Source organism: Thalassophryne amazonica, chromosome 5, assembly GCF_902500255.1.
Source record: "Thalassophryne amazonica chromosome 5, fThaAma1.1, whole genome shotgun sequence".
NCBI classification, from domain to species: Eukaryota; Metazoa; Chordata; class Actinopteri; order Batrachoidiformes; family Batrachoididae; genus Thalassophryne; species Thalassophryne amazonica.
Window position 1 is genome coordinate 113,578,596 of NC_047107.1, and position 27,705 is coordinate 113,606,300.

General features: G+C 44.7%; 1 protein-coding gene across 2 annotated transcripts in view; it reads left to right on the top strand.

Annotated features, from left to right (window-relative positions):
* The window catches only part of sema4c (sema domain, immunoglobulin domain (Ig), transmembrane domain (TM) and short cytoplasmic domain, (semaphorin) 4C), a 329,257-nt gene that overhangs the window by 245,989 nt on the left and 55,563 nt on the right, over positions 1 to 27,705 (top strand). The window contains exons 2-5 of one of the 2 annotated variants that reach the window (XM_034171120.1): positions 3,335 to 3,397; positions 6,588 to 6,686; positions 8,141 to 8,237; positions 17,865 to 17,984. In XM_034171120.1, the coding sequence (XP_034027011.1) occupies positions 3,335 to 3,397; positions 6,588 to 6,686; positions 8,141 to 8,237; positions 17,865 to 17,984 (379 nt within the window). The remainder of the gene's footprint in view (positions 1 to 3,334; positions 3,398 to 6,587; positions 6,687 to 8,140; positions 8,238 to 17,864; positions 17,985 to 27,705) is intronic. The other variant, XM_034171121.1, reaches the window with a different exon arrangement.

A 27,705-nucleotide genomic window follows, 5' to 3' on the forward strand; every position in this document is an offset into this window, starting at 1 on the left:
CAATGCAGTGTTCAGTCTTTGAGGAGGAGGAACCCTTCTATGACAGACTCAGTGAGTGCATCGTCAAGGCCAAAGGAGACAGCATAACTGTCTTAGGTGATTTCAATGCCCACATCAGGAAGGAGTGGCAGTTGTGGCCTTCAGTTATTTGAAAGCATGGAACAGGCAAGAACTCCAGTGGCTTAATGATACTTGAATTTTGTACACACTTTGTTCTCTCAATAATGAGAACGATGTTCCAACTTAAGAATCACGTCAAAACACTGGCACCAATTTGTCCATGCGCTAGCCAACAGAACAGCCAGGCAATTCATCAACATGACAATTGACCCCACACGGATTGCTTTACAGATCATAAGATCCTTCTCACAAAATGCTGTTTTGTGGTCAAGAAGAAAAGAAGACATAACCACCATCAAAACCAGATACCACATTGAATGCTGAAAGGAAAGAGAAGTTGGTTCTCTTCCTGGAAAAGAAGCTCCCAAGTCGCAAAGAATCTTGGGATAATCTGAAGGAAGTACTTCAGCAACCTGCCGATCAGGTCTTTGGAAAGAAACGGAGAAAGAGTGAAGAATGGTACTAGGAACAAGCTGACGAGATGCAGAGGCTTCTAAAGGATAAGATATAAGTGCAAACAAGAAATCACCCAGGAATGAAATCAGGAAATGTAAGCATGAATGGTTCCAGCAAAAAGTATTTCAAGCAGAGCAAGAGAGGAGACTCATAGAGAGTTTTATGTTATTCTTAATACTGTTTATGAACCCAAATCCAAAAACCTATCCCCTGTCAGAACAAAGAGTGGTAAATTTCTATCATCATCAGAGGATATAAAAATGAGATGGGTCGAGCACTTCAAGGAGCTTCTTAGCCAGCCAACAAGTGTCAACTGGGGTATTTTTGATGATATTGAGGAATATCCAACTATCAAAGAACTTGACAAGCCAATCACCATGGAAGAGGTAGGCATAGAAATTAACAACGTTAAACTTAGAAAGAGTCCAGGACCAGATGGTGTACCATACTACTACTTCTTGCTTTCAACAACATCAGTTCCATATGACACAGCATTAAGATTAGCTTCAGATATGATGGTGATATATTTGACCTTCATCACTTGAAATCCAAAACTAAAATTCTCACCAGTTACATTCGGGAAGTGGGAAGTATGCTGATGACACTGCAATCTTCTGCAATGATGCCATTCAAGTTCTTATGTCTGCTTATGACAGTCTGTCACAGAATATGTGTCTCCGCATCCAACCATCCATCCATCCATTTTCTTCCGCCTCATCCGGAGTCGGGTCGCGGGGGGCAGCAGCTCAACCAAAGCCGCCCAGACCTCCCGATCTGCACACACCTCCCCCAGCTCCTCCGGGGGAACCCGAGGTGTTCCCAAGCCAGCTGCGAGACTTAGTCCCTCCAGCGTGTCCTGGGTATTCCCCGGGGCCTCCTCCCGATGGGACGTGCCTGGAAGAGGGGGCATCCTAAAAAGATGCCCGAGCCATCTCAGCTGGCTCCTTTCGACGTGGAGGAGCAGTGGCTCAACTCCGAGCTCCTCCCGAGTGACCGAGCTCCTCACCCTATCGCTAAGGGAGCACCCAGCCACCCTGCAGAGGAAACTCATCTCGGCCGCTTGTACTCGCGATCTTGTTCTTTCGGTCATGAGCCAAATCTCATGACCATAGGTGAGGGTCGGAACATAGATCGATCGGTAAATTGAGAGCTTTGCCCCCATCACTGCAGACGCTGCACCGATCCGTCTGTAAATCTCACGCTCCATCCTTCCCTCACTCGTGAACAAGACCCCAAGATACTTAAACTCCTTCACTTGAGGCAAGGACACTCCACTGACCTGAAGAGGGTAAGGCACCTTTTTTCCCAGTCGAGAACCATGGCCTCGGATTTGGAGGTGCTGACTTTCATCCCGGACGCTTCACACATGGCTGTAAACTGCCCCAGAGCATGCTGAAGGTCCTGATTTGATGAAGCCAACAGAACCACATCGTCCGCAAACAGCAGAGATGAGATTCTGTGGTTCCCAAACCGGACCCCCTCTACACCCTGGCTGCGCCCAGAAATTCTGTCCATAAAGGTAATGAACAGAACCGGTGACAAAGGGCAGCCCTGGTGGAGACCAACGTGCACTGGAAACAGACTTGACTTACTACCGGCAATGCAAACCAAGCTCCTGCTGCGGTCGTACAGGGACCGAATAGCCCTTAGCAAAGGACCCACTATGAGCATAGGAGAACAAGCTGATTTCTACATCAATGGACATAAATTGACATCTGTGCATATTATACGAGTGAAACAACACACAAGCGGTGCGAGCTCGTTCATGGTACAGGGAGCCAAATTTTGAGTCCACAGTGAAAGAGAAAATGTCAAGTGTTGAACACTTCCTGGTGCTACAGCAGAGGATATTAACCTGATTTTCATTATGTTGTTTTTTGTGCTGGTGTGTTTATCCTCTGTAAGGTTTTTGTTTGTCTCAATTAAAAAAGAAAACAACATTTAAAAAGAGAAAGGGGAGATCTTGTGCGAATAGAAGAGATCTCGCTGGAATTTGGTGCATAGTTGACACTGAAACAGGAAATGCTAAATGTTGAGTCAACACTGAATCCTGGAATGCTAAAGTGAGATGCAGCGTGCACCTTGACAGCACATGATGTCACTCAGTGACTATTTAGTTTGGAAATTGCATGAAGAATTTTAGCCATGCTAATGCTTCCCATAACCATTTACTGATGAGATGGTGAGGACTTTCCAGGAATGTGAGAGGCAAATAATGAAAAATGAAATTCTTAATGAAATAAAAAATGCTTAAGATGGGGGGTGGGGGTAAGAGGGCTGTAGGTGGGGGGAGGGGGGGTCTGGTGGCTATGCCTCCCAGAAGTTGAAGGGTTTTAGCCATGCTAATGCTCCCCAGAACCATTTACTGAAAAAAGTCTGAAGGACCTAAATGACATTGTTAGATTATGAGGACCTTTCCAAACATGTGAGAGGCAATTAAAGAAAAATGCTTAAAGTGGTGGGGGGTTAAGAGGGCCGTAGTTGGGGGACCCTGAGGGGTTTGCTCAGGGTCTGAGAAGCTAAAGGTTTTTCGCCATGCTAATGCTACCCAGAAGCATTTACTGAAAAAAAAAAGTCTGAAGGACCTAAATGACATGGTGAGATGCTAAAGAGCTTTGCTCGATCATGTCCGCAACATATACATATTATTCTATATACATGTGCACATTGTCAGACAAAATCATTCCTGTGCTAAATTATTCCATTTATTGCAGTGCTGCATTCATGTTGTTTTCATTTTCTTCCTCCTGTCGTGCAGATTGACTGGCCAGCTCCTCAGGATAAGAAGCGCGAGTGCGTTGCAAAGGGGAAGAACAACCAGGTAATGTGGGAGTCAGTTAACAGAGCTGCAGAATCAGTTGTTGTTGTTGGTGAGGGGGTACTATGTGCCTTCTTTGTAAAGAAGACATGAACACGCCTATACACTGTGCCAGCTGTTTTAAAGACAGTGGTTTATGAGAGTCGCAGTGCTCATTCACTTCCCGTAATTGCATTCGTCAAGTCAGTCTGTCAGTGAGTCAATTCAAACTGGCAGCCTTCCTATCATTACATTAGCACACACTAAAACGTATCTGCACGGCAGACATTGGATCAGCAACATTTAAAGAGGTTCAGGGCTGGGGGCATTCTCGGTAATGTTTAAAAAAAAAAAAAGACCTGAAGAAGGTACCTAGTTTTTCATGAAATGTGTATTTGAAAGTAATCAATGACACTTTTGACTTATTGTAAATTATCACAGAAGAATGAATGCCTACATTAAATAAAAGCTAAGCATTGTAAGATTGCTTCTTAATGTGCCAAATCAAATAATTCCATACATAAAGTTCCATGAATCATATTGTAGACCATGTATCCAGTATACAAATAATGAATGTTTATGAGTTCAGTGGTACGAATATTTCATGAGGTGAAAGCTGAAACATACGATTCAACAACGCGAAGCTTATGATCATAAGATCATAAGCTTTCATAAGATCAGCTTTCCAGCTTTGCCCACGCAACCGGCTCGGTCGAGCTGTACCTCTTCAGTGCAGCAAAAAAAAAGTCACGTCAGAAATGAGTCCAGGTTTTCTTCCTCTTCCTGCTAACAGGCAGCACAGTGGATTTGTTTGTTTTTGTGTGTGTGTGTGTGTGTATCTTACAATAATTAGCAGTGTCAGTTAGCTCAAATTATGTCTCAGGAGAGTCGTGTTGTGTGCACGCGCATGTGTGCACATGCATGAGGATGTGCGCACGTGTGTGTGTGATCACATGTGTGCGCGTGCACGAGACCGTGCATATGTACGTGCACGGGAAAGTGCAATGGTACCAAATGTATGGAACAAAATTTGCACTCTAAATGGAACCGAGCCGCACTCTGAATGCAATGCAACATAAATGGGATGAATTAATCCATGTCATGTGACATACAAAGCACCAATCAAATGACAAGAATCCACTCAGCCGTTATATAAATGTATATATCTTTATATAAAGAAGAGATGGACACGCCTATGTAGTACCATACTGTTTGTATTTCTAAATGATTGATGTAAATGAAGTCCAAAACATACTCAGTGACTTGAAACTGTTCAGGTGTCCATCTCCTGATTTATCAAAAGAAAACTGGCTATAAAAGTGATTATTTGTATGCAAAATAATCTTCATATTTAGTTATTAATTAATTATGTGTTATAAAACAGTGGAGGGGCTGTGGATAAAAATGGCTCTAATTACTAAACGGGTAATGCAATATTTTTGTTGAACACCTTGAACTGAAACTTCATTGTTTTATTTCTGCTCCAGTGTGGGTGTGCAAAAAAAAAAAAACACAAAACTGTCTTACTGTCCAAATACTTATGAACCCAACTGGAGAATGTAAGTATGAATTCACTATTGGTGCATATTTTTGATATTTGTAGTCATGTGCAATATTTTTAATCTGGCTTACTTCAAAATGTTCTTTGGTGTTTTTCAGATACTGTATGATGATATTGAAGACATTAATTAACACTCTTGCTCTGGCTCGCGTGTTGTTGTGTACGCGAAACCGCAGTTAATTGACAGTGACGCTGCACTTGACTCTCAGACAGCGCTGCTCCTGGCGCGGGCTGCCTGACGTGTATCTGCAAGAACTCTTGTTTAATATTTTATAGAAACACGCAGCGCTTTTGCAAATGCACCTAAACGTCTCACATTGCACAACACAAACGTTTGATGTGGTTCAGAACAAATGGAGAAATGCTTACGTTTCACTGTCGCAGAGCGGTAGCACCCCAGTTACTGCTAAAATTGTCTCCATTTGAAGTAACAAAACACGCGGAGAAGAAAAGCTCCAAAAATACCCAAGTGCTTTCAATTAGTGTTTAAGATGTTGCGCATATTCACAAGGCGCCTCCTAAAAAGTGATGCATTTGTTTGTTTGTTTTGGTGGCACCCTGATGATGTGATGGTGACATTTACGATATTACACAAACAAATATTATTAAAAGTATGGATTTATTCTGCAGAGCTGCTTCAGTTCAGTGAGTAGAGTAGAAGTGAATATTTAAATGCAGTTATATATAGCAGACATTTACTTGCAGAGCAAATATAACCATATGGTGTTAACACTGTCTGCTGTTATATTTAATGATGTGTATTTTTATGGAAATGTAGTTGTGGCTCAGACGCATCTCATCCTTATTACCCTCCGTGATTGTGGAGCTGTAAAAATGAATTTAAAAATGTTTGTATTATGGCAGTGAGATACAGATATTTTCTTGCTGCTGTAATAGCAACATGAAGTGGATGCACTGAATTATTCATTGCTCGAGTGCACATCACATGTGAGTGTGTGTTTCCAATTCTTTTCAAAAGGCTTCATTGTTCATCACAGTACAGACATGAAAGGGTACTTCCCATAAAACACAGTTGATATTACACTCTTAATTATAGTGGGAAAAATACTATGACTCCATTTGGTCCAGTTAAAACAAAAATCATGCAGTCAGGTCCAAGTATTTTGACTGACACTTTTTTGAAATATTACATCTGGTAATGGTTGCAAGTGCAAAATGATTTAGAATTAACAACCTGCAACTTCGTTATGCGCGGACTCTGCCGCATAACTGAACGTGTTCACGCACTGTCAATTTAAAAAAAAGCAAAAGAATGAAAGAAAACAATCTCCAGTTTCAGACTTTAAAGTCTTGTTCCATCCTTCTTGTTTAATTCTTGTTCTGCCCCGTCACTCCTTGTTTTTTAGGAAACTAGTCAATAATTTTGCTGCATTCTGATTGATTGATTGTCTGTCATGTCTTTCTGTGATTATCTGTCATTGTCTATCATATCAAACATTGTCATGGGCTAAAAGGCTACACAGTGTAATTGTACGGGGCAAGTTAAAAACAGTAAACCACATTGTCACCACTCAAGGAAAAATTGTCCTTAGAATTGTCTGGTGGCATGAAGACGATCACTGCAGACGTTTTGTTACAATTTTGTGTGTTTCTAATGTGGGACTGAGCCTTAAACATTCTTCCTCCCCACAGACCGAGTGCTTCAACTACATCCGTTTCCTGCAGAGCTACAACCACACACAGCTCTACACCTGTGGCACATACGCCTTCCAGCCCAAGTGCACCTTTGTGGTACGTATGCCTGAATATATGTGTACAGACGGTGACTCAGAACTTGTCAGGACCAGTGATGCCGGTAACGCGTTACTTAGTAACGCGTTACTCTAATCTGACCACTTTTTTAGTAACGAGTAATCTAACGCGTTAATCTTTCCAAATCAGTAATCAGATTAAAGTTACTTCTCCATGTCACTGTGCGTTACTATTATTTTTCATTGTGGGTCGATAACAGCATTAAACTTGGTCTGTGGGCAGGAGGTCGGGGTTCGACTGAACTGCCCACTTTAAGCGAGCTGTGAGCTTTTAATCCGCGGTTTTTTGCAGCTGCTCGACTCGTCCTCACCTCTTAAAGCGCGGTGATCAGCACACCTGCACTGAACTTTACGAAGACATTTTTATACTTTTTTTCCTCCTTTATTTAGAATTCTGAGCTGAGCCGCTCCGTATCGTCTCGTTAAAAACAGCTGATCCTCCGCGACGTGTCAACAACTAACACTATTTTCCACTCAAATGCACCTAAACTCTCTTTCTGAGGACCACATGATGTGAAAACGCAATAAAACTTTCTTACCTGTAAATCTGGTCCTGTTTTCTGCATAAATAAATGTTATCCATTCTTTGTGCTCAAATGCCAAAGCAGGGGCGAATCCAGATGGAATGGGGGCGTGGGGCAAGGATGTGCCCCCTCCCCCACAACACCCCTAGATTAAAGGTGAAATTTTGAAGCCGTTTTTTAATACAACTAATATTGCTTAAAATAATAATAATTTCGACAAGTAAAATGTTTAGAGAGAATTTAAATGTTAGAAAAATGTTAGAATTTAATAGTTACCTTTATAAACAATGTAGGCTCGAAATTGCAAGTTTTACTGTTACAGTGCTGTCAACAGTTAAATATGAGGTCAAGAAAGACGTCTTTATTTTACTTTTTATAAAACAAGTATTTATTTTCATTGAAGTCAAGAAAGGGTGACTATAAAGTGAGTTTTGGCAAAACAGGTATCATTGTCATGTTGAGGTGGCAGAGGGTTGTTGTCGGCAGCTGGGAAAAGTAACTAAAAAAGTAACTAGTAATCTAACTTAGTTACTTTTACAATTGAGTAATCAGTAAAGTAACTAAGTTACTTTTACAATTGAGTAATCAGTAAAGTAACTAAGTTACTTTTTCAAAGTAACTGTGGCAACACTGGTCAGGACTGATGGAAATCAACTTGACACGTCGACCATCTGACCTGAGGCTAACACCACCGTGCCATAAAATGCAGCTTGGAAAAGTAACTCACGCTTGGATTGTAGAATATGTGTGTGTGTGTGGCACTGATGTGACAGGACAGCAGGGTAAAGGGTGAAGTTCTGGTTGCTTGTAACAGACAAACTGAACGTCCTAATGCAAAGCCCTAATGGACCGTGTTCTTTGCATGTGTGTGTGTGTGTGTGTGTGTGTGTGTGTGTGTGTGTGTGTGTAGAACGTAGATGATTTCACCCTCAACACTGCCGCCCTGGAGGATGGGAAGGGAAAATGTCCCTATGACCCGGCTAAGGGCCACACTGGCTTGATAGTGGGTGAGTTAAAGTGTCTACAGTTGTGAATCATGTGAGCACAGTAGTGCCAAAAAAAGATGGTTTGAGCTGAATTAAATAAATATATCATCAACTCCACTGAGAACAGATTATGATTTTTTTTTCTAAATTCTCAATGTTTTTGAGACTATTACTTTTCTCAGTTACATGTGTTTTGAAATGGTGAAAATATGCAAAGGAAAATACACATTAAGCAGTACAACTACATTCAGAGGGACTGTGGTGAGAAAATAGTCATTAAAAAAACCTCCAGAATGCATCCCTGGACATCAAAAACCCAAAATTTTCTAGGAGCCCTGAGTGAAGTAAAAGCTCTAGAAAAGTTGTCTCCTTAAAATGTGTTTATCCTGTAGTATTTAAATAATGTGTAGGTTAAAGTCTTTCTATAATATGATGCTGCAATAGAAAACAGTAGCAATGGTTAGTAAGTGAAATATAATCTTGTTTAGTGGGAGAACAATTTGCTGTTTTTTTTTTAGCTGTCTTCAACTTGTTTTACCTTAAAGTCTAGGACGTGATCACAAAAGGGTTTCTACAAAAAGGGAGATGGGGAACATCTTATAATTCAGTCAGAATTTTTTTTCCTTAATCCCTGAACATAGTTTGTGCACCATAGGTCATTCAGCTAGTGCCCTGCAATATTAATTGGCTGAATACATAAAACTTTTCTCAGGGATCCATGTCATGGTATTCAAGTGGGTTGAGTCAGGTTGTTTAGTTCCTTGAAAATAGCTAAGAACAGTGGTAACTCATCCCTGAACTCATGTGATCTCCCTCGACCAATGGCTTTTAGAACTGATGACACTTTTTCTGGATGAAGAGCAAAACTTTTTCAAGTTAAGCCTCGGTCCCACCGAATAATAAGACATGAATAATGAGCCATGCATGGGTGTGTCAGTGATTATTTGAAGAATGATCCACGTTTTAACCCGACACGTATCTGCTACTAAGGCGGCTCTATGTGCCTCTCTGTACCTCACATGTGCCTCTAGTGAGCCACGACCAACCTGTCATTTGAGCCCCGTCCAGCCTTGAGTGGCTCGTGTCGCTGCATATGATCCATTCAAGCCACATATGATCCATGTAACGCCATGATAATGCGATGTTGGTGCACGTTTAGGCATGGGTTTGGTCCAAACCTCCAGCCCTCCCACACTTGGTCCCTTTAATGTGTGGGTTTTCAATTCACAGCATCCATTCAAGATGTTGTCACATTTCTTAAACACAGTCCAAAAATAGACGCTTCTGTACAGTATGGCCGGTGTGCGCCGTGCGTCAGGCTGCTGTCCACCTGTATTCCAGAGTCATTACATGCACAAGACCAGCTACAACTGAACCATGGGTTCCTGGACAGTCGCCTCTGTGCTTCCTCTTGCTGGTTTTATTTCTTTTGACGCCGTGATCCCACTTTTAACTTTGCGTTAGTCTGTTTATGTCTGCAAAATTGCTCCTTTGCGTGCACGCACTGCCATTCTGCATTCGTGGACAACCGCCTCTGCGCTCCTTCTCACTGGCTTCCTTTCCATCCGTGGCTTGCTGGCTTTATTTCTTCTGCAGCTTTAAACACAGTCATTTTCACACCATGATTCAACTTTGTTGTGTTTGTCCTTTATTGACTGCACAATCCCTCTTTTGTGAGCTGGCATTCTGCCTAAATGCTCGTTTTGAGCACGAGTCATTGCGTCAGTGCGCACATACAGCGGAGCTCCTGATCCATTAACAAGATATTAAATCTATCATAAGGGGCTTTCACAGTGGCGTATTCGTAGAGCTGCTCATTACGGCGTTGTGTTTCATTTAAATACGCCCGAAATACGCACGTACTTTAACAGTGTTTGTTCATACTTGCAGCTGCGTGTGTTCGCGTTTTAATGTGTGCACAGTCGCGTGTACCATGCCGCACCAGTTTCAGTGCTATTTTCTGCCTCTGTGGAAGTGTGCTCTGTTCTCTACTGCATGGTGTGGTGCGGCTCAAAAACAGAGTCATTTAACATTATTATTATTTATTTTATTTTTTTTAATTCAGCAAATGCGCGTTTATTTCAGAGTCACAGCTCTTTTCAGCTTTGATCAGACTGATTGATCAGGGCGTTTGATGAGTGCACCGACATGCAGCGAGTTTGCGTTTATTTTAAAGAGTCACAGCTCTGATTAGACACAGAGAGAGAGTGAGGGAGAGCACGCGAGAGAGAGAGCGCTTTTATTTTATTTTATTTTATTTTAAAGAGTCTGATAGAGGAGAGAGAGCGCTTTTATTTTATTTTATTTTAAGGAGTCTGATAGAGGAGAGAGACTCCTCAAAATAGAGAGAGAGAGAGAGAGCGCTTTTATGAAACGATGCAACACAGTGAAACAGTCCTCATATAATGAGTCCTGTATGATAAAGTGAAGCAATGATCTTGCAGTATTTACAGCGTAGATGATACGCTGTAATGAGCAGCTCTACGAATATGCCACTGTGAAAGCCCCTATAGACATTCTTTTACAGCTGATTATATAGAATGAATGAACATGCAACTGTTTTACCAAGCTATTAAAACAAAAAACATTACGAATAATTTCGTTTTAGCTGATTCAAATCCGTTCTCCACTTCATGGAGCAGTAGGAATTGTGTGCGCAAGAGGGCTGAGTCTGTCCAAAAATAGCCTCTCAGGTCCTTGTTGCTGCGATTTGTTCGGATAATGGGCTTCTACAGCCTTGTCCTCACCACACACATACCTCTATAATCCTCGTTATTCCTTGTAGTACCTCGTACACAAACTGCCCCACGCTGTTGTTATGTTGTTATTAGCACCACGCTCAGAGATGAGCCCTGTTAACTGAATATACTGCCTCTAAACGCCTCTAAGAGCCACTATTCTCCCAAGATAGTTGCATCATCCTCTCGTAGCATTGCTACATTCAAATACATCTATTTTCTTAACCCACTTATTCCAGTTCAGGGCCACAGTGAGGCTGGAGCCTATCCCAGCAGTCATATTGATTTTGTCGTTACCTCACAAACTTAACATTCCTGTGATCAGTCTCACAAGAGCCTAACTGTATCTTAACTCAGTCAATTCATCACACTAAAACTGACTCTTTGACCAGTTCAAAGTACATGTTGTGTTGTGAAAGTGTTGGAACACGGACCCACAACAGGGGGCGCAATGAACGGACAATGGAGAAGGTAAATAACAAGATTTACTTCTGTGAAACAGGCACAATTAATATAACAAACACAATTTGGGGTCGAATCCGCTGGTGTCGTGTGGGCAGGCTCGAAGGTAGGAGACGTCCGTCTCAGTCGAACCAGAACCACCCAGATCTCCTCTGCCACCGAACCCTGGAAATACTGGAACCGCCAAGTCCCGAATTCCCAGGTGGCCACTGCCTCCGCTCGTCGGATCCGGTACTTAGTCTTAGGCGATATCTCGGCACTGAGGTGGAGACGCCGTCCTCCTGATATACCTCTGTGCTGAGTGGAACAGCTGTGTCTGGTGATGGGTGACAGCTGTCACCCAGGCTACTCCCATGATGCGGCAGCGCCCTCTGGTGCCTGGAGCCCGCACTCCAGGCAGGGCGCCCTCTGGTGGTGGTGGGCCAGCAGTACCTCCTCTTCAGCGGCCCACACAACAGGACCCCCCCCTCAACGGGCGCCTCCTGGCGCACAACCGGGCTTGTCCGGATGGCGACGGTAGAAGTCGGCCAGGAGGGCCGGGTCCAGGATGAAGCCCTTCTTCACCCAGGAGCGCTCCTCGGGTCCGTACCCCTCCCAGTCCACCAGATACTGAAAACCCCGGCCCATCCGACGGACATCAAGGAGCCGGCGGACAGTCCAAGCTGGCGCCCCATCAATGATCCGGGCAGGAGGCGGCGCCGGACCCGGGGTGCAGAGGGGTGAGGTGTGAAGAGGCTTGATCCGGGAAACATGAAAAACTGGATGTATCCGCAGTGAGGCCGGAAGCTGGAGCCTCACTGCGGCGGGGTTGACGACTTTGAGGATCTTATACGGTCCGATGTACCGTTCCTGGAGTTTTGGTGAGTCGACCTGTAGAGGAATGTCCTTGGTGGACAACCAGACCTCCTGCCCAGGACGATACTTGGGGGCCGGGGCTCGCCGCCGGTCTGCATGTTTCTTCGCCCTCGTCCGGGCCTGCAACAAGGCAGAGCGGGCGGCACGCCACACCCGACGGCACTTCCGTAGGTGGGCCTGGACCGAGGGCACACTGACCTCTCCCTCAACCACCGGAAACAAGGGGGGCTGATACCCCAAGCACACCTCAAACGGGGAGAGGCCGGTGGCTGATGACACTTGGCTGTTGTGGGCGTACTCGATCCAGGCCAGGTGGGTACTCCAGGCCGTCGGGTGCGCGGCTGTCACACAGCGAAGTGTCTGCTCCAGTTCTTGATTCGCCCGCTCTGTCTGCCCGTTGGTCTGGGGGTGGTACCCAGACGAGAGGCTGACCGTGGCCCCCAGTTCCCGGCAGAAACTCCTCCAGACGTGTGAGGTGAACTGGGGACCGCGATCGGAGACGATGTCTGATGGTATGCCATGCAGACGGACGACGTGGTGGACCAGGAGGTCCGCTGTCTCCTGGGCCGTTGGGAGCTTCGGGAGGGCCACGAAGTGGGCCGCCTTGGAGAAACGGTCCACTATCGTGAAGATGACGGTGTTTCCCTGGGACGGCGGGAGACCCGTGACGAAGTCCAGGCCGATGTGGGACCAGGGGCGATGAGGCACGGGCAGTGGCTGTAGCTGCCCTGAGGTCTTCCTGTGGTCGGCCTTGCCCCTGGCGCAGGTGGTACAGGCCTGGACGTAGTCCCGGACGTCGGCCTCCAGGGATGCCCACCAGAAGCGTTGCCGGACGACTGCCACGGTCCTTCGCACCCCTGGGTGACAGGAGAGCTTAGAACCGTGACAGAAGTCCAGGACTGCAGCCCTAGCCTCTGGTGGGACGTATAGTCTGTTCTTTGGTCCGTTTCCGGGGTCCGGGACACGGGTCAGGGCCTCCCGGACGGTCTTCTCCACGTCCCAGGTGAGGGCGGCCACGATAGCGGACTCCGGGATGATGGGATCCGGGGGATCCGACGGTTCCGTTTTGACCTCATCTTCGTGCACCCGGGACAATGCATCCGATCTCTGATTCTTGGTCCCGGGACGGTAGGTAATCCGGAAGTCAAAACGGCCAAAGAACAGTGACCAGCGGGCTTGCCTGGGGTTCAGCCGCTTGGCGGTCCTGATATACTCCAGGTTCCGATGGTCAGTGAAAACCGTGAATGGCACGGCTGTTCCCTCCAACAGATGTCTCCACTCTTCGAGGGCCTCTTTCACAGCAAGGAGTTCCCGATTGCCGACGTCATAGTTCCGTTCAGCGGGGGTCAACCTGCGAGAAAAATAGGCACACGGGTGAAGGACCTTATCGGTCTTCCCGCTCTGGGAGAGCACCGCTCCTATCCCTGAGTCCGAGGCATCCACTTCAACCACTAACTGGCGGCTAGGATCGGGCTGCACCAGAACTGGTGCAGATGAGAAGCGCCGTTTCAACTCCTTGAACGCGGCCTCGCACCGATCCGACCAGGTGAAGGGAACTTTTGGAGAGGTCAGGGCTGTCAGGGGGCTGACTACCTGACTATAGCCCTTGATGAACCTCCTGTAGAAATTAGCAAAACCGAGGAACTGTTGCAGCTTCCTACGGCTTGTAGGTTGGGGCCAATCTCTCACCGCCGCAACCTTGGCCGGATCCGGGGCGACGGAGTTAGAGGCGATTATAAACCCCAGGAAGGACAAAGAAGTGCGGTGGAACTCACACTTCTCGCCCTTCACAAACAGGCGGTTCTCCAACAACCGCTGCAGAACCTGACGGACATGCCGGACATGAGTCTCAGGATCCGGGGAAAAGATGAGTATATCGTCCAGATACACGAAGACGAACCGGTGCAGGAAGTCCCGCAGGACATCGTTTACCAACGCTTGGAAGGTCGCGGGAGCATTAGTGAGACCGAACGGCATGACCAGGTACTCAAAATGGCCCAACGGGGTGTTAAATGCCGTCTTCCATTCGTCTCCCTTCCGGATCCGAACCAAATGATACGCATTCCTAAGATCAAGTTTGGTGAAGATATTGGCTCCATGCAAGGGGGTGAACACCGAATCCAACAGGGGCAACGGGTATCGATTGCGAACCGTGATTTCGTTCAACCCCCTATAATCAATGCATGGACGAAGCCCGCCATCCTTTTACCCACAAAAAAGAAACCAGCACCCATCGGAGAGGTGGAATTCCGGATCAACCCGGCAGCTAATGAGTCCCGGATGTAGGTCTCCATTGATTCACGCTCCGGCCGTGAGAGGTTGTACAGCCTACTGGACGGAAACTCACTGCCTGGAACCAAATCAATGGCACAATCATACGGGCGGTGGGGAGGAAGCGTGAGAGCCAGATCCTTGCTGAACACGTCAGCGAGGTCATGGTACTCCGCCGGCACCGCCTTCAGATTGGGTGGGACTCGGACCTCCTCCTTAGCTTGGGAGCCGGGAGGAACCGAGGAACCTAGACACTCCCGATGGCAGGTTTCGCTCCACTGAACCACTACCCCGGACGGCCAATCGATCCGGGGATTGTGCTTTAGCATCCATGGAAACCCCAAAACCACACGGGAGGTGGCCTGAGTCACAAAGAACTCGATCACCTCCCGGTGGTTACCTGACACCACCAGAGTTACTGGAGGTGTCTTATGTGTGATTGGTGGGAGTAGGGAGCCATCTAGCGCCCGAACCTGCACAGGCGAGGTAAGAGCCACCAGAGGGAGCCCTATCTCCCTGGCCCATCTACTGTCAAGCAGATTCCCCTCAGAGCCCGTGTCCACCAGTGCTGGGGCCTTCAGGGTTGAATCCTCAAACAGGATCGTGACTGGGAGTCGTGTAGCAATGTGGGTGTGTCCCACGCGAATGTTTTGGCCCACCCCTGGCCCAGTCTCTAGGGGCGGGCGGTTGGCGTTTGACCGCTCAGGGCAGTCTCTCACATGGTGCTCCATTGAACCACAACCAAGACACGCTCCGTGGGTCCATCTCCTCTGTGCATCTGGTGCCCTAAATGTTGCCCTACTCGTGTCCCTAGCTTCGTCAGTAGGGGGAGCTGTGACCCCACGGAGCGCAGGAACAGAGGAGCGTGGGGAGGGCGGAGCTCGATCGGACCCAGAAGGGAGAGGGACGACGCGTGCCTGGCCACGCCCTTCGCCTCGTTCCCGACGGCGTTCTTCTAACCGGTTGTCGAGTCGTATGACTAGATCGATGAGCCCATCTAAATCCCGCGGTTCGTCCTTAGCCACCAGGTGCTCTTTTAGGACCAGTGACAGTCCGTTTACAAAGGCAGCGCGGGGGGCAGTGCTATTCCAGCCGGATCTCGCCGCCGCAATGCGGAAGGCGACTGCATAGGCAGCTGCGCTCCGACGCCCCTGTCTTATTGACAGTAGTGCGGTTGAAGCGGACTCTCCTCTGTTGGGATGATCGAACACCGTTCTGAGCTCCCGTACAAACCCATCGTAAGTATGAAGGAGCCGCGAGTGCTGCTCCCAGAGCGCTGTAGCCCAAGCGCGTGCCTCCCCGTGAGCAGATTTATCACATAAGCTACTTTGCTAGCATCAGTCGCGTACATCACGGGACGCTGTGCGAAGACGAGCGAACACTGCATCAGAAAGTCCGCGCACGTCTCCACACAGCCTCCGTACGGCTCTGGAGGGCTTATGTATGCTTCTGGGGACGGAGGAAGGGACCGTTGAACGACCAGTGGAACGTCACTTTCGCGCGCAGGGTCCTCGGGAGGGAAAGCCGCAGCGGCGCCCGAAGGGCGCGCCTCCACTTGTGCGGCGAGAGCCTCCACCCTGCGGTTTAGGAGAACGTACTGCTCGGTCATTAAATCGATCCGAGAGGTGAAAGCGGTGAGGATCCGCTGCAACTCACCGAGTACCCCTCCCGGAGCCTCCGCCGCGCCTTGGTCTTCCATTGGCCGTTCAACAGCCGGTTGACGCCCCTCGGGGTCCATGACGCTGGCCGAGATATCCTATTGTGAAAGTGTTGGAACACGGACCCACAACAGGGGGCGCAATGAACGGACAATGGAGAAGGTAAATAACAAGATTTACTTCTGTGAAACAGGCACAATTAATATAACAAACACAATTTGGGGTCGAATCCGCTGGTGTCGTGTGGGCAGGCTCGAAGGTAGGAGACGTCCGTCTCAGTCGAACCGGAACCACCCAGATCTCCTCTGCCACCGAACCCTGGAAATACTGGAACCGCCAAGTCCCGAATTCCCAGGTGGCCACTGCCTCCGCTCGTCGGATCCGGTACTTAGTCTTAGGCGATATCTCGGCACTGAGGTGGAGACGCCGTCCTCCTGATATACCTCTGTGCTGAGTGGAACAGCTGTGTCTGGTGATGGGTGACAGCTGTCACCCAGGCTACTCCCATGATGCGGCAGCGCCCTCTGGTGCCTGGAGCCCGCACTCCAGGCAGGGCGCCCTCTGGTGGTGGTGGGCCAGCAGTACCTCCTCTTCAGCGGCCCACACAACATGTTGTTTGATTCAGGGGTCTGTGTATTGATGTACTAGTTGTATCTATTAAGTCTGCTGTTCCACCCTGACTACTGAGTGTCAGTCTGTCTTTGGACAAGACACTGAAATGCAAAATTACTCAACCTTGGGACAAATAACCCACACACACATTAACCCCATATGAACCTGGGAAAGTGTGTATACAAAAATAACTGATTCGTAATAAAAACAATAATTTGTCACAACCCTACAACACTTTTTTCTAGCCTAGCTTATAGTTTCTTTGCACTTTTAATGATCATTAATCAGGAGATCATCAGTAATTCCCCTCAAAAGATTAAGTAAGGTAGCCAGAAGGCTCTCTCCTTATCTGGATCCAGTTCCTCCTAGGGGCTCCCAAGGTGTTTCCACACCAGAGAGGATACACAGTGTAATGCCTTCAGCGTGTTCTGGGTCTCCCCCAGGGTCCCCTCCCAGCTGGATGTGCCTGAAAATCCTCCACAGATGTCAGAACTCTTCATGTTGTCTCAGTCCTACCGCCCTGTGAAGTTAACTCGTATTGATTGCTTGCATGCCACTCTTACAGTCAGTAATCAGAGTGACTTACCGTCTGCTTCCCCTTCAAACTCAACTACTTCTTCACAACAACAGCAGTGAGACGCAACGCCCACATTTCTGCCGATGCCACCCAAATCTGATAATGAAAGATTAGGTTCAATGAAGTCACACAATCTACCCTGCTGGGAATCTATTGACATTCAGAGCCCCTTCCCCCCCCGTTGTTCTATCTCAGCAGTTAAACTGGAGATGCACCATGTTTTTGCAGCTCTAAAAGCAGCTGTAAAAACATTTGATTGTTCCAAACAGCTCCATCTGTTTTACGGATGTATAACTGTACAGAGTCCAAAAACCCACTTTACATTTTCAGGCTATGGACCATTTTGCTGGACCTCCAGGTGGCTGACCTTCATTTTTAGTGTGTATCTGATGAACCAATGATTTTCTTTCACTGTGAGACTGTACAGATGTGGTTGAAAATTAATTATGCTGAAGCTTTCATTTTGTTGGTACAGATAAAGAGCTGTACTCAGCGACCCTGAATAATTTCCTCGGTACGGAACCCGTCATTCTGAGGAATCTGGGTCAGCAACACCGCAGTATGAAGAGCGAATACTTGCCCGCCTGGCTGAATGGTAAGAGTGTACACAAAAAATACACAAACAGAGAAACACAGTGTTTAAGGGGAAACAAAGAGGAAAGGATAAAAGATCAGAATTAACAGAAAATCTGAAGATATTGGTAAAGTTGGTTGTTCACTGTCTGTGTAAACAGCCAGTCTCTCGAGAATTCAGGCAGTGAAATTTTGTGGTAAATTTCAGTTAATTTCAATATTACTTGCATTTACCTTTGTGAACTTTGACTGGAAATTTGACATCAATGAATGAAGATTGTCCATTGATTTTTATTCATACAGATTTCATATTTTCTAGCTGTTTCTTCTTCTTTCGGCTGTTCCCGTTAGGGGTCGCCACAGCAGATCAACCGTTTCCATCTCACCCTGTCCTCTGTATCTTCCTCTCTGTCACACCAACCACCTGCATGTCCTCCCTCACCACATTCATAAACCTCCTCTTTGTCCTCCTTCTTCTACTCCTGCCTGGTGGCTCCATCCTCAGCATCCTTCTCCCTATATACCCTGGGTCCCTCCTCTGCACATGTCCAAACCATCTAAATCTCACCTCGCTGACTTTGTCCCCAAACTGTCCCACCTGAGATGTCTTTCTGATATGCTCATTCCTAATGCTCTGAAAAATGTTTTTAAAATAGGCCAATATAAGTTGCAGCTATTTGATTTGATTTATTATGATTTGATATTACTATAGCACCATTGTTTAGTGAGGCTGCTTAGTGGGGCTCGCTGGTTAGTTCAATTCAATTTATTGATTTATATAGCGCCAAATCACAACAGTGCTGCCTCAAGGCACTTCACACGGGTAACGTCTGACCTTATCAACCCCCTGAGCAATCACATGGGTGACAGTGATAGAAAAAACTCCCTCTGGTGTTTTTGAGGATGAAACCTCAAGCAGACCAGACTCAGAGGTGACCCACTGCTTAGGCCATTCTAATAGTTACAAGGTTTTTACAAAAGATGAAAAATAAAAGAACCAAAGTCAGTTATTAAGGTACAAATGATGCATCTTGGTGCAGAGTCTCTAGTTTCATGTCTTGAAGACTTCTGTTAGCAGACATCAGATGTCAATGCCAGGTTAGTTTGGTCCTCTGGAAGCAGTGCCAGCTTTTGGGATTCCAGCATCAGCAAATTGGACAGAGAGAAAAAGAGCAGAATCAATCAATCAATCAATTTTATTTATATAGCGCCAAATCACAACAAACAGTTGCCCCAAGGCGCTTTATATTGTAAGGCAAGGCCATACAATAATTACGTAAAAACCCCAACGGTCAAAACGACCCCCTGTGAGCAAGCACTTGGCTACAGTGGGAAGGAAAAACTCCCTTTTAACAGGAAGAAACCTCCAGCAGAACCAGGCTCAGGGAGGGGCAGTCTTCTGCTGGGACTGGTTGGGGCTGAGGGAGAGAACCAGGAAAAAGACATGCTGTGGAGGGGAGCAGAGATCAATCACTAATGATTAAATGCAGAGTGGTGCATACAGAGCAAAAAGAGAAAGAAACACTCAGTGCATCATGGGAACCCCCCAGCAGTCTAAGTCTATAGCAGCATAACTAAGGGATGGTTCAGGGTCACCTGATCCAGCCCTAACTATAAGCTTTAGCAAAAAGAAAAGTTTTAAGCCTAATCTTAAAAGTAGAGAGGGTGTCTGTCTCCCTGATCTGAATTGGGAGCTGGTTCCACAGGAGAGGAGCCTGAAAGCTGAAGGCTCTGCCTCCCATTCTACTCTTACAAACCCTAGGAACTACAAGTAAGCTTGCAGTCTGAGAGCGAAGCGCTCTATTGGGGTGATATGGTACTATGAGGTCCCTAAGATAAGATGGGACCTGATTATTCAAAACCTTATAAGTAAGAAGAAGAATTTTAAATTCTATTCTAGAAATAACAGGAAGCCAATGAAGAGAGGCTAATATGGGTGAGATATGCTCTCTCCTTCTAGTCCCCGTTAGTACTCTAGCTGCAGCATTTTGAATTAACTGAAGGCTTTTCAGGGAACTTTTAGGACAACCTGATAATAATGAATTACAATAGTCCAGCCTAGAGGAAATAAATGCATGAATTAGTTTTTCAGCATCACTCTGAGACAAGACCTTTCAGATTTTAGAGATATTGCGTAAATGCAAAAAAGCAGTCCTACATATTTGTTTAATATGCGCATTGAATGACATATCCTGATCAAAAATGACTCCAAGATTTCTCACAGTATTACTAGAGGTCAGGGTAATGCCATCCAGAGTAAGGATCTGGTTAGACACCATGTTTCTAAGATTTGTGGGGCCAAGTACAATAACTTCAGTTTTATCTGAGTTTAAAAGCAGGAAATTAGAGGTCATCCATGTCTTTATGTCTGTAAGACAATCCTGCAGTTTAGCTAATTGGTGTGTGTCCTCTGGCTTCATGGATAGATAAAGTTGGGTATCATCTGCGTAACAATGAAAATTTAAGCAATGCCGTCTAATAATACTGGCTAAGGGAAGCATGTATAAAGTGAATAAAATTGGTCCTAGCACAGAACCTTGTGGAACTCCATAATTAACCTTAGTCTGTGAAGAAGATTCCCCATTTACATGAACAAATTGTAATCTATTAGATAAATATGATTCAAACCACCGCAGCGCAGTGCCTTTAATACCTATGGCATGCTCTAATCTCTGTAATAAAATTTTATGGTCAACAGTATCAAAAGCAGCACTGAGGTCTAACAGAACAAGCACAGAGATGAGTCCACTGTCTGAGGCCATAAGAAGATCATTTGTAACCTTCACTAATGCTGTTTCTGTACTATGATGAATTCTAAAACCTGACTGAAACTCTTCAAATAGACCATTCCTCTGCAGATGATCAGTTAGCTGTTTTACAACTACCCTTTCAAGAATTTTTGAGAGAAAAGGAAAGTTGGAGATTGGCCTATAATTAGCTAAGATAGCTGGGTCAAGTGATGGCTTTATAAGTAATGGTTTAATTACTGTCACCTTAAAAGCCTGTGGTACATAGCCAACTAATAAAGATAGATTGATCATATTTAAGATCGAAGCATTAAATAATGGTAGGGCTTCTTTGAGCAGCCTGGTAGGAATGGGGTCTAATAGACATGTTGATGGTTTGGATGAAGTAACTAATGAAAATAACTCAGACAGAACAATCGGAGAGAAAGAGTCTAACCAAATACCGGCATCACTGAAAGCAGCCAAAGATAATGATACGTCTTTGGGATGGTTATGAGTCATTTTTTCTCTAATAGTTAAAATTTTGTTAGCAAAGAAAGTCATGAAGTCTTTACTAGTTAAAGTTAAAGGAATACTCGGCTCAATAGAGCTCTGACTCTTTGTCAGCCTGGCTACAGTGCTGAAAAGAAACCTGGGGTTGTTCTTATTTTCTTCAATTAGTGATGAGTAGTAAGATGTCCTAGCTTTACGGAGGGCTTTTTTATAGAGCAACAGACTCTTTTTCCAGGCTAAGTGAAGATCTTCTAAATTAGTGAGACGCCATTTCCTCTCCAACTTACGGGTTATCTGCTTTAAGCTGCGAGTTTGTGAGTTATTCCACGGAGTCAGGCACTTCTGATTTAAAGCTCTCTTTTTCAGAGGAGCTACAGCATCCAAAGTTATCCTCAATGAGGATGTAAAACTATTGACGAGATACTCTATCTCACTTACAGAGTTTAGGTAGCTACTCTGCACTGTGTTGGTATATAGCATTAGAGAACATAAAGAAGGAATCATATCCTTAAACCTAGTTACAGCGCTTTCTGAAAGACCTGTAGTGTAATGAAACTTATTCCCCACTGCTGGGTAGTCCATCAGAGTAAATGTAAATGTTATTAAGAAATGATCAGACAGAAGGGAGTTTTCAGGGAACACTGTTAAGTCTTCAATTTCCATACCATAAGTCAGAACAAGATCTAAGATATGATTAAAGTGGTGGGTGGACTCATTTACATTTTGAGCAAAGCCAGTTGAGTCTAATAATAGATTAAATGCAGTGTTGAGGCTGTCATTCTCAGCATCTGTGTGGATGTTAAAATCGCGCACTATAATTATCTTATCTGAGCTAAGCACTAAGTCAGACAAAAGGTCTGAAAATTCACAGAGAAACTCACAGTAACGACCAGGTGGACGATAGATAATAACAAATAAAACTGGTTTTTGGGACTTCCAATTTGGATGGACAAGACTAAGAGTCAAGCTTTCAAATGAATTAAAGCTCTGTCTGGGTTTTTGATTAATTAATAAGCTGGAATGGAAGATTGCTGCTAATCCTCCACCTCGGCCCGTGCTACGAGCATTCTGGCAGTTAGTGTGACTCGGGGGTGTTGACTCATTTAAACTAACATATTCATCCTGCTGTAACCAGGTTTCTGTAAGGCAGAATAAATCAATATGTTGTTATGTCAATTATTATATCATTTACTAACAGGGACTTAGAAGAGAGAGACCTAATGTTTAATAGACCACATTTAACTGTTTTAGTCTGTGGTCCAGTTGAAGGTGCTATATTATTTTTTCTTTTTGAATTTTTATGCTTAAATAGATTTTTGCTGGTTATTGGTGGTCTGGGAGCAGGCACCGTCTCTACGGGGATGGAGTAATGAGGGGATGGCAGGGGGAGAGAAGCTGCAGAGAGGTGTGTAAGACTACAACTCTGCTTCCTGGTCCCAACTCTGGATAGTCATGGTTTGGAGGATTTAAGAAAATTGGCCAGATTTCTAGAAATGAGAGCTGCTCCATCCAAAGTGGGATGGATGCCGTCTCTCCTAACAAGACCAGGTTTTCCCCAGAAGCTTTGCCAATTATCTATGAAGCCCACCTCATTTTTTGGACACCACTCAGACAGCCAGCAATTCAAGGAGAACATGCGGCAAAGCATGTCACTCCCGGTCCGATTGGGGAGGGGCCCAGAGAAAACTACAGAGTCCGACATTGTTTTTGCAAAGTTACACACCGATTCAATGTTAATTTTAGTGACCTCCGATTGGCGTAACCGGGTGTCATTACTGCCGATGTGAATTACAATCTTACCAAATTTACGCTTAGCCTTAGCCAGCAGTTTCAAATTTCCTTCAATGTCGCCTGCTCTGGCCCCCGGAAGACAATTGACTATGGTTGCTGGTGTCGCTAACTTCACATTTCTCAAAACAGAGTCGCCAATAACCAGAGTTTGATCCTCGGCAGGTGTGTCGTCGAGTGGGGAAAAACGGTTAGAAATGTGAACGGGTTGGCGGTGTACACGGGGCTTCTGTTTAGAACTATGCTTCCTCCTCACACTCCCGGCTGCTCGTGATCTGCCAGAGGGAAACTAATGGCGGCTAAGCTACCTTGGTCCACACCGACTACAGGGGCCTGGCTAGCTGTAGAATTTTCCACGGTGCGGAGCCGAGTCTCCAATTCGCCCAGCCTGGCCTCCAAAGCTACGAATAAGCTACACTTATTACAAGTACCATTACTGCTAAAGGAGGCCGAGGAATAACTAAACATTTCACACCCAGAGCAGAGAAGTGCAGGAGAGACAGGAGAAGCCGCCATGCTAAACCGGCTAAGAGCTAGTAGCTGCGCTAAGCTAGCGGATTCCTAAAAACACACAAAGTGAATAATGTGTAAATAATTTAGAGGTGATTCAGCAGAGGGAGTGCTTTAGTTAAGGCACGTGAAGATTACACTGTGAAACAAATCGTTATCTAGTTAACTAGATCAATCTAACTGCGCAGATTAAACAGCTAACAGATACAGCAAAACACCGCTGTGCTCCGGAACAGGAAGTGATACAATACCGCAGTGAGAGCCAACCACCAGTAGAGGCAAGCAAGAGCTCGCAATCAATCAGCCGGAAATAATAATGCCTAAGACATTTGTTTACCAGCAGAAAATCAACAGGGAAGCAGAGAGATTACTATAAGTGGTCACCAGCAGCTAGCCGCGTGCTTCACTAACGGACCCATAATTTAGATGTAGTGAGGCTGAGACCTGTTCCATTGTTAATAAAATTGTTTAAAAGGAGAGGGAGCTAGTATGCTAGAGGGAGGATAGATTAGTCTTTAGTCTGGTCTTGAATGACTCTACAGAATGCTTTGTCTCTGCAGGGAGATGGAGATTATTCCACAGACCAGCCATTGCCAATTTAGTAGATGCAGTATATACTAGACATATATACAACCCCTGGCAAAAATTACGGAATCACCGGCCTCAGAGGATGTTCATTCAGTTGTTTAATTTTGTAGAAAAAAAGCAGATCACAGACATGACACAAAACTAAAGTCATTTCAAATGGCAACTTTCTGGCTTTAAGAAACACTATAAGAAATCAAGAAAAAAAGATTGTGGCAGTCAGTAATGGTTACTTTTTTAGACCAAGCAGAGGAAAAAAATATGGAATCACTCAATTCTGAGGAATAAATTATGGAATCACCCTGTAAATTTTCATCCCCAAAACTAACACCTGCATCAGATCAGATCTGCTCGTTAGTCTGCATCTAAAAAGGAGTGATCACACCTTGGAGAGCTGTTGCACCAAGTGGACTGACATGAATCATGGCTCCAACACGAGAGATGTCAGTTGAAACAAAGGAGAGGATTATCAGACTCTTAAAAGAGGGTAAATCATCACGCAATGTTGCAAAAGATGTTGGTTGTTCAGTCAGCTGTGTCTAAACTCTGGACCAAATACAAACAACATGGGAAGGTTGTTAAAGGCAAACATACTGGTAGACCAAGGAAGACATCAAAGCGTCAAGACAGAAAACTTAAAGCAATATGTCTCAAAAATCGAAAAATGCACAACAAAACAAATGAGGAACGAATGGGAGGAAACTGGAGTCAACGTCTGTCACCGAACTGTAAGAAACCGCCTAAAGGAAATGGGATTTACATACAGAAAAGCTAAACGAAAGCCATCATTAACACCTAAACAGAAAAAAACAAGGTTACAATGGGCTAAGGAAAAGCAATCATGGACTGTGGATGACTGGATGAAAGTCATATTCAGTGATGAATCTCAAATCTACATTGGGCAAGGTGATGATGCTGGAACTTTTGTTTGGTGCCGTTCCAATGAGATTTATAAAGATGACTGCCTGAAGAGAACATGTAAATTTCCACAGTCATTGATGATATGGGGCTGCATGTCAGGTAAAGGCACTGGGGAGATGGCTGTCATTACATCATCAATAAATGCACAAGTTTACGTTGATATTTTGGACAATTGAAAGGATGTTTGGGGATGATGAAATCATTTTTCAAGATGATAATGCATCTTGCCATAGAGCAAAAACTGTGAAAACATTCCTTGCAAAAAGACACATAGGGTCAATATCAACGAGCAGATGTGATTTGATGCAGGTGTTAGTTTTGGGGATGAAAATTTACAGGGTGATTCCATAATTTTTTACTCTGCTTGGTCTAAAAAAAGTAACCGTTACTGACTGCCACAATCTTTTTTTCTTGATTTCTTATACTGTTTCTTAAAGCCAGAAAGTTGCCATTTGAAATGACTTTAGTTTTGTGTCATGTCTGTGATCTGCTTTTTTTCTTCAAAATTAAAGAACTGAATGAACATCCTCTGAGGCCGGTGATTCCATAATTTTTGCCAGGGGTTGTACCAGATGCAGTTTGTGTTACCAAACTTCAACAGTTTTCCATTCCGTACATTACATGGCCAAAATCTGTGTTTTCTCTCCCTAGTGACATTGCAAACTAATAGGCTTTAGCTAAGCTGAGGCGAGTGTATCATGATGTATATATAGATGCATTATATGCACGGCGTGTTTACTGTGCAATCGATAAAACTGTGTCCCTGCTTCAAACGTGCATCACATTTCCAAAATAATTAATAATCAGCATGTGTTCATACTGTCAAAATGTTTGGTGCAGTATTCAAATGTCTTTCATAAGCAGGTTCATGATGCATGTACGTACACTCTGCTTGTATTCTCAGCAGTACTGAATTGAAACAAAATACAAAATGTCACTTCACAGCTTCAATGTTTCACTTCAGGTATTCATCTTCATGTTTGGTGGCTGCTGCTGTCACATATTTTGACACTTTGTGCAGAGATGAGACTGATTAAAATACTTTGTGCCCTACCTTAGGTTTAAGGGCTTGTTTAAGTGGGCTGCACTGCAACATGCACACATGTGTGGCAATATGTATTCATAAGAAAGAAACCACATGACACACTGATAGCAACATTGTCTGCTTTTATCTTAGCAGTTTCTTTTAAAAAGAAGCATAAACATATAAAGAATATGGAAAACCAGGAATGTTTGCAGGTAATGAAGCAAAGGATTGTTATCTGGTGGTTGGCGGAGAAAGAAGTGAGCTACTTGAAAAGAAATGGAGAGGAGCGAAGAGGTTGTAGTCACAGCAGGAGGAATGGTTGATGAAGGAACAGACATTAGGAATGAACATTAACAGATAGGGGCCAAGGTGAAGGGAAACAAAAATGGTGTGAGAGTAAAGTGATACATACAAATGAGGCCTAGGTTTAGAGCATTGTGTCAGTTTATTATTCAACATGATAAGAGCGGTTATTAAAAATCAAGCCTGCAGTGAGGCAGCCCCTTGTCCTGATTTAATGCTGCTTGAACTGGAATGACTTACAGTGCGTCCAGAAAATATTCACAGACTTCACTTTTTCAACATTTTGTTAAGTTACAGCATTATTCTAGAATGGATGAAATTCTTCTCTTTTTTTTTTCCTCAAAATTCTATGCACAGAACCCCATAATGACAATGTGAAAAAAAACTTCCTGAAGCATGGTGGTGGCAGCATCATGCTGTGGGAATGTTTTTCAGTGGCAGGAACTGAGAGACTAGTCAGGATTGAGGGAAAGATGAATGCAGCAATGTACAGAGACATCCTGGATGAAAACCTGCTCCAGAGCGCTCTTGACCTCAGACTGGGGCAACAGTTCATCTTTCAGCAGGGCAATGACCCTAAGTACACAGCCAAGACCTCAAAGGTGTGGCTTCAGGACAACTCTGTGAATGTCCTTGAGTGGCCCAGCCCGAACCCAGACCTGAATCTGATTGATCATTTCTGGAGCGATCTAAAAATGGCTGTTCATGACGCTCCCCATCCAACCTGGTGCTACAAGGAGGAATGGGCAAAACTGCCCAAAGATAGGTGCGTCAAGCTTTTGGCATCATATTCAAGAAGACTTGATGCTGTAATTGCTGCCAAAGGTGCGTCAACAAAGTATTGAGCAAATATATATATATATATATATATATATATATATATATATATATATATATATATATATATATATATATATATATATATATATATATATATATATATATATATATATAAATTTGCAAACATAAAAATGAAGAAACCTTTTTTGTGTTATCATTATGGGGTGTTGTGAGTAGAATTCTGATGGAAAAAATCAATTTACTTCATTTTTGAATAAGACTGTAGCATAACAAAATGTGGAAAGAGTGAAGCGTTGTGAATACTTTCTGGATGCACTGTACAGTGAGAACTTGTATTGTGAATTTCTTTGCACCAGACAGTTTTGTTTTCTGTCATTCTGTACATACTTGTTGTGGCTATCTTGAGGATTCAGTTGAAGTCTCACACTGCCTGCTTTGTGCCCAACATTAAATCTGGCCAGCCTTCAAAATTTGACTGTATCTCAGGAATTTGCATGCATTTTTGCTGGAGGACTTCCAGACATGGACACAAATTGGTTGTCAGAGTTCTTCGGCAGCCAAACCCTGAA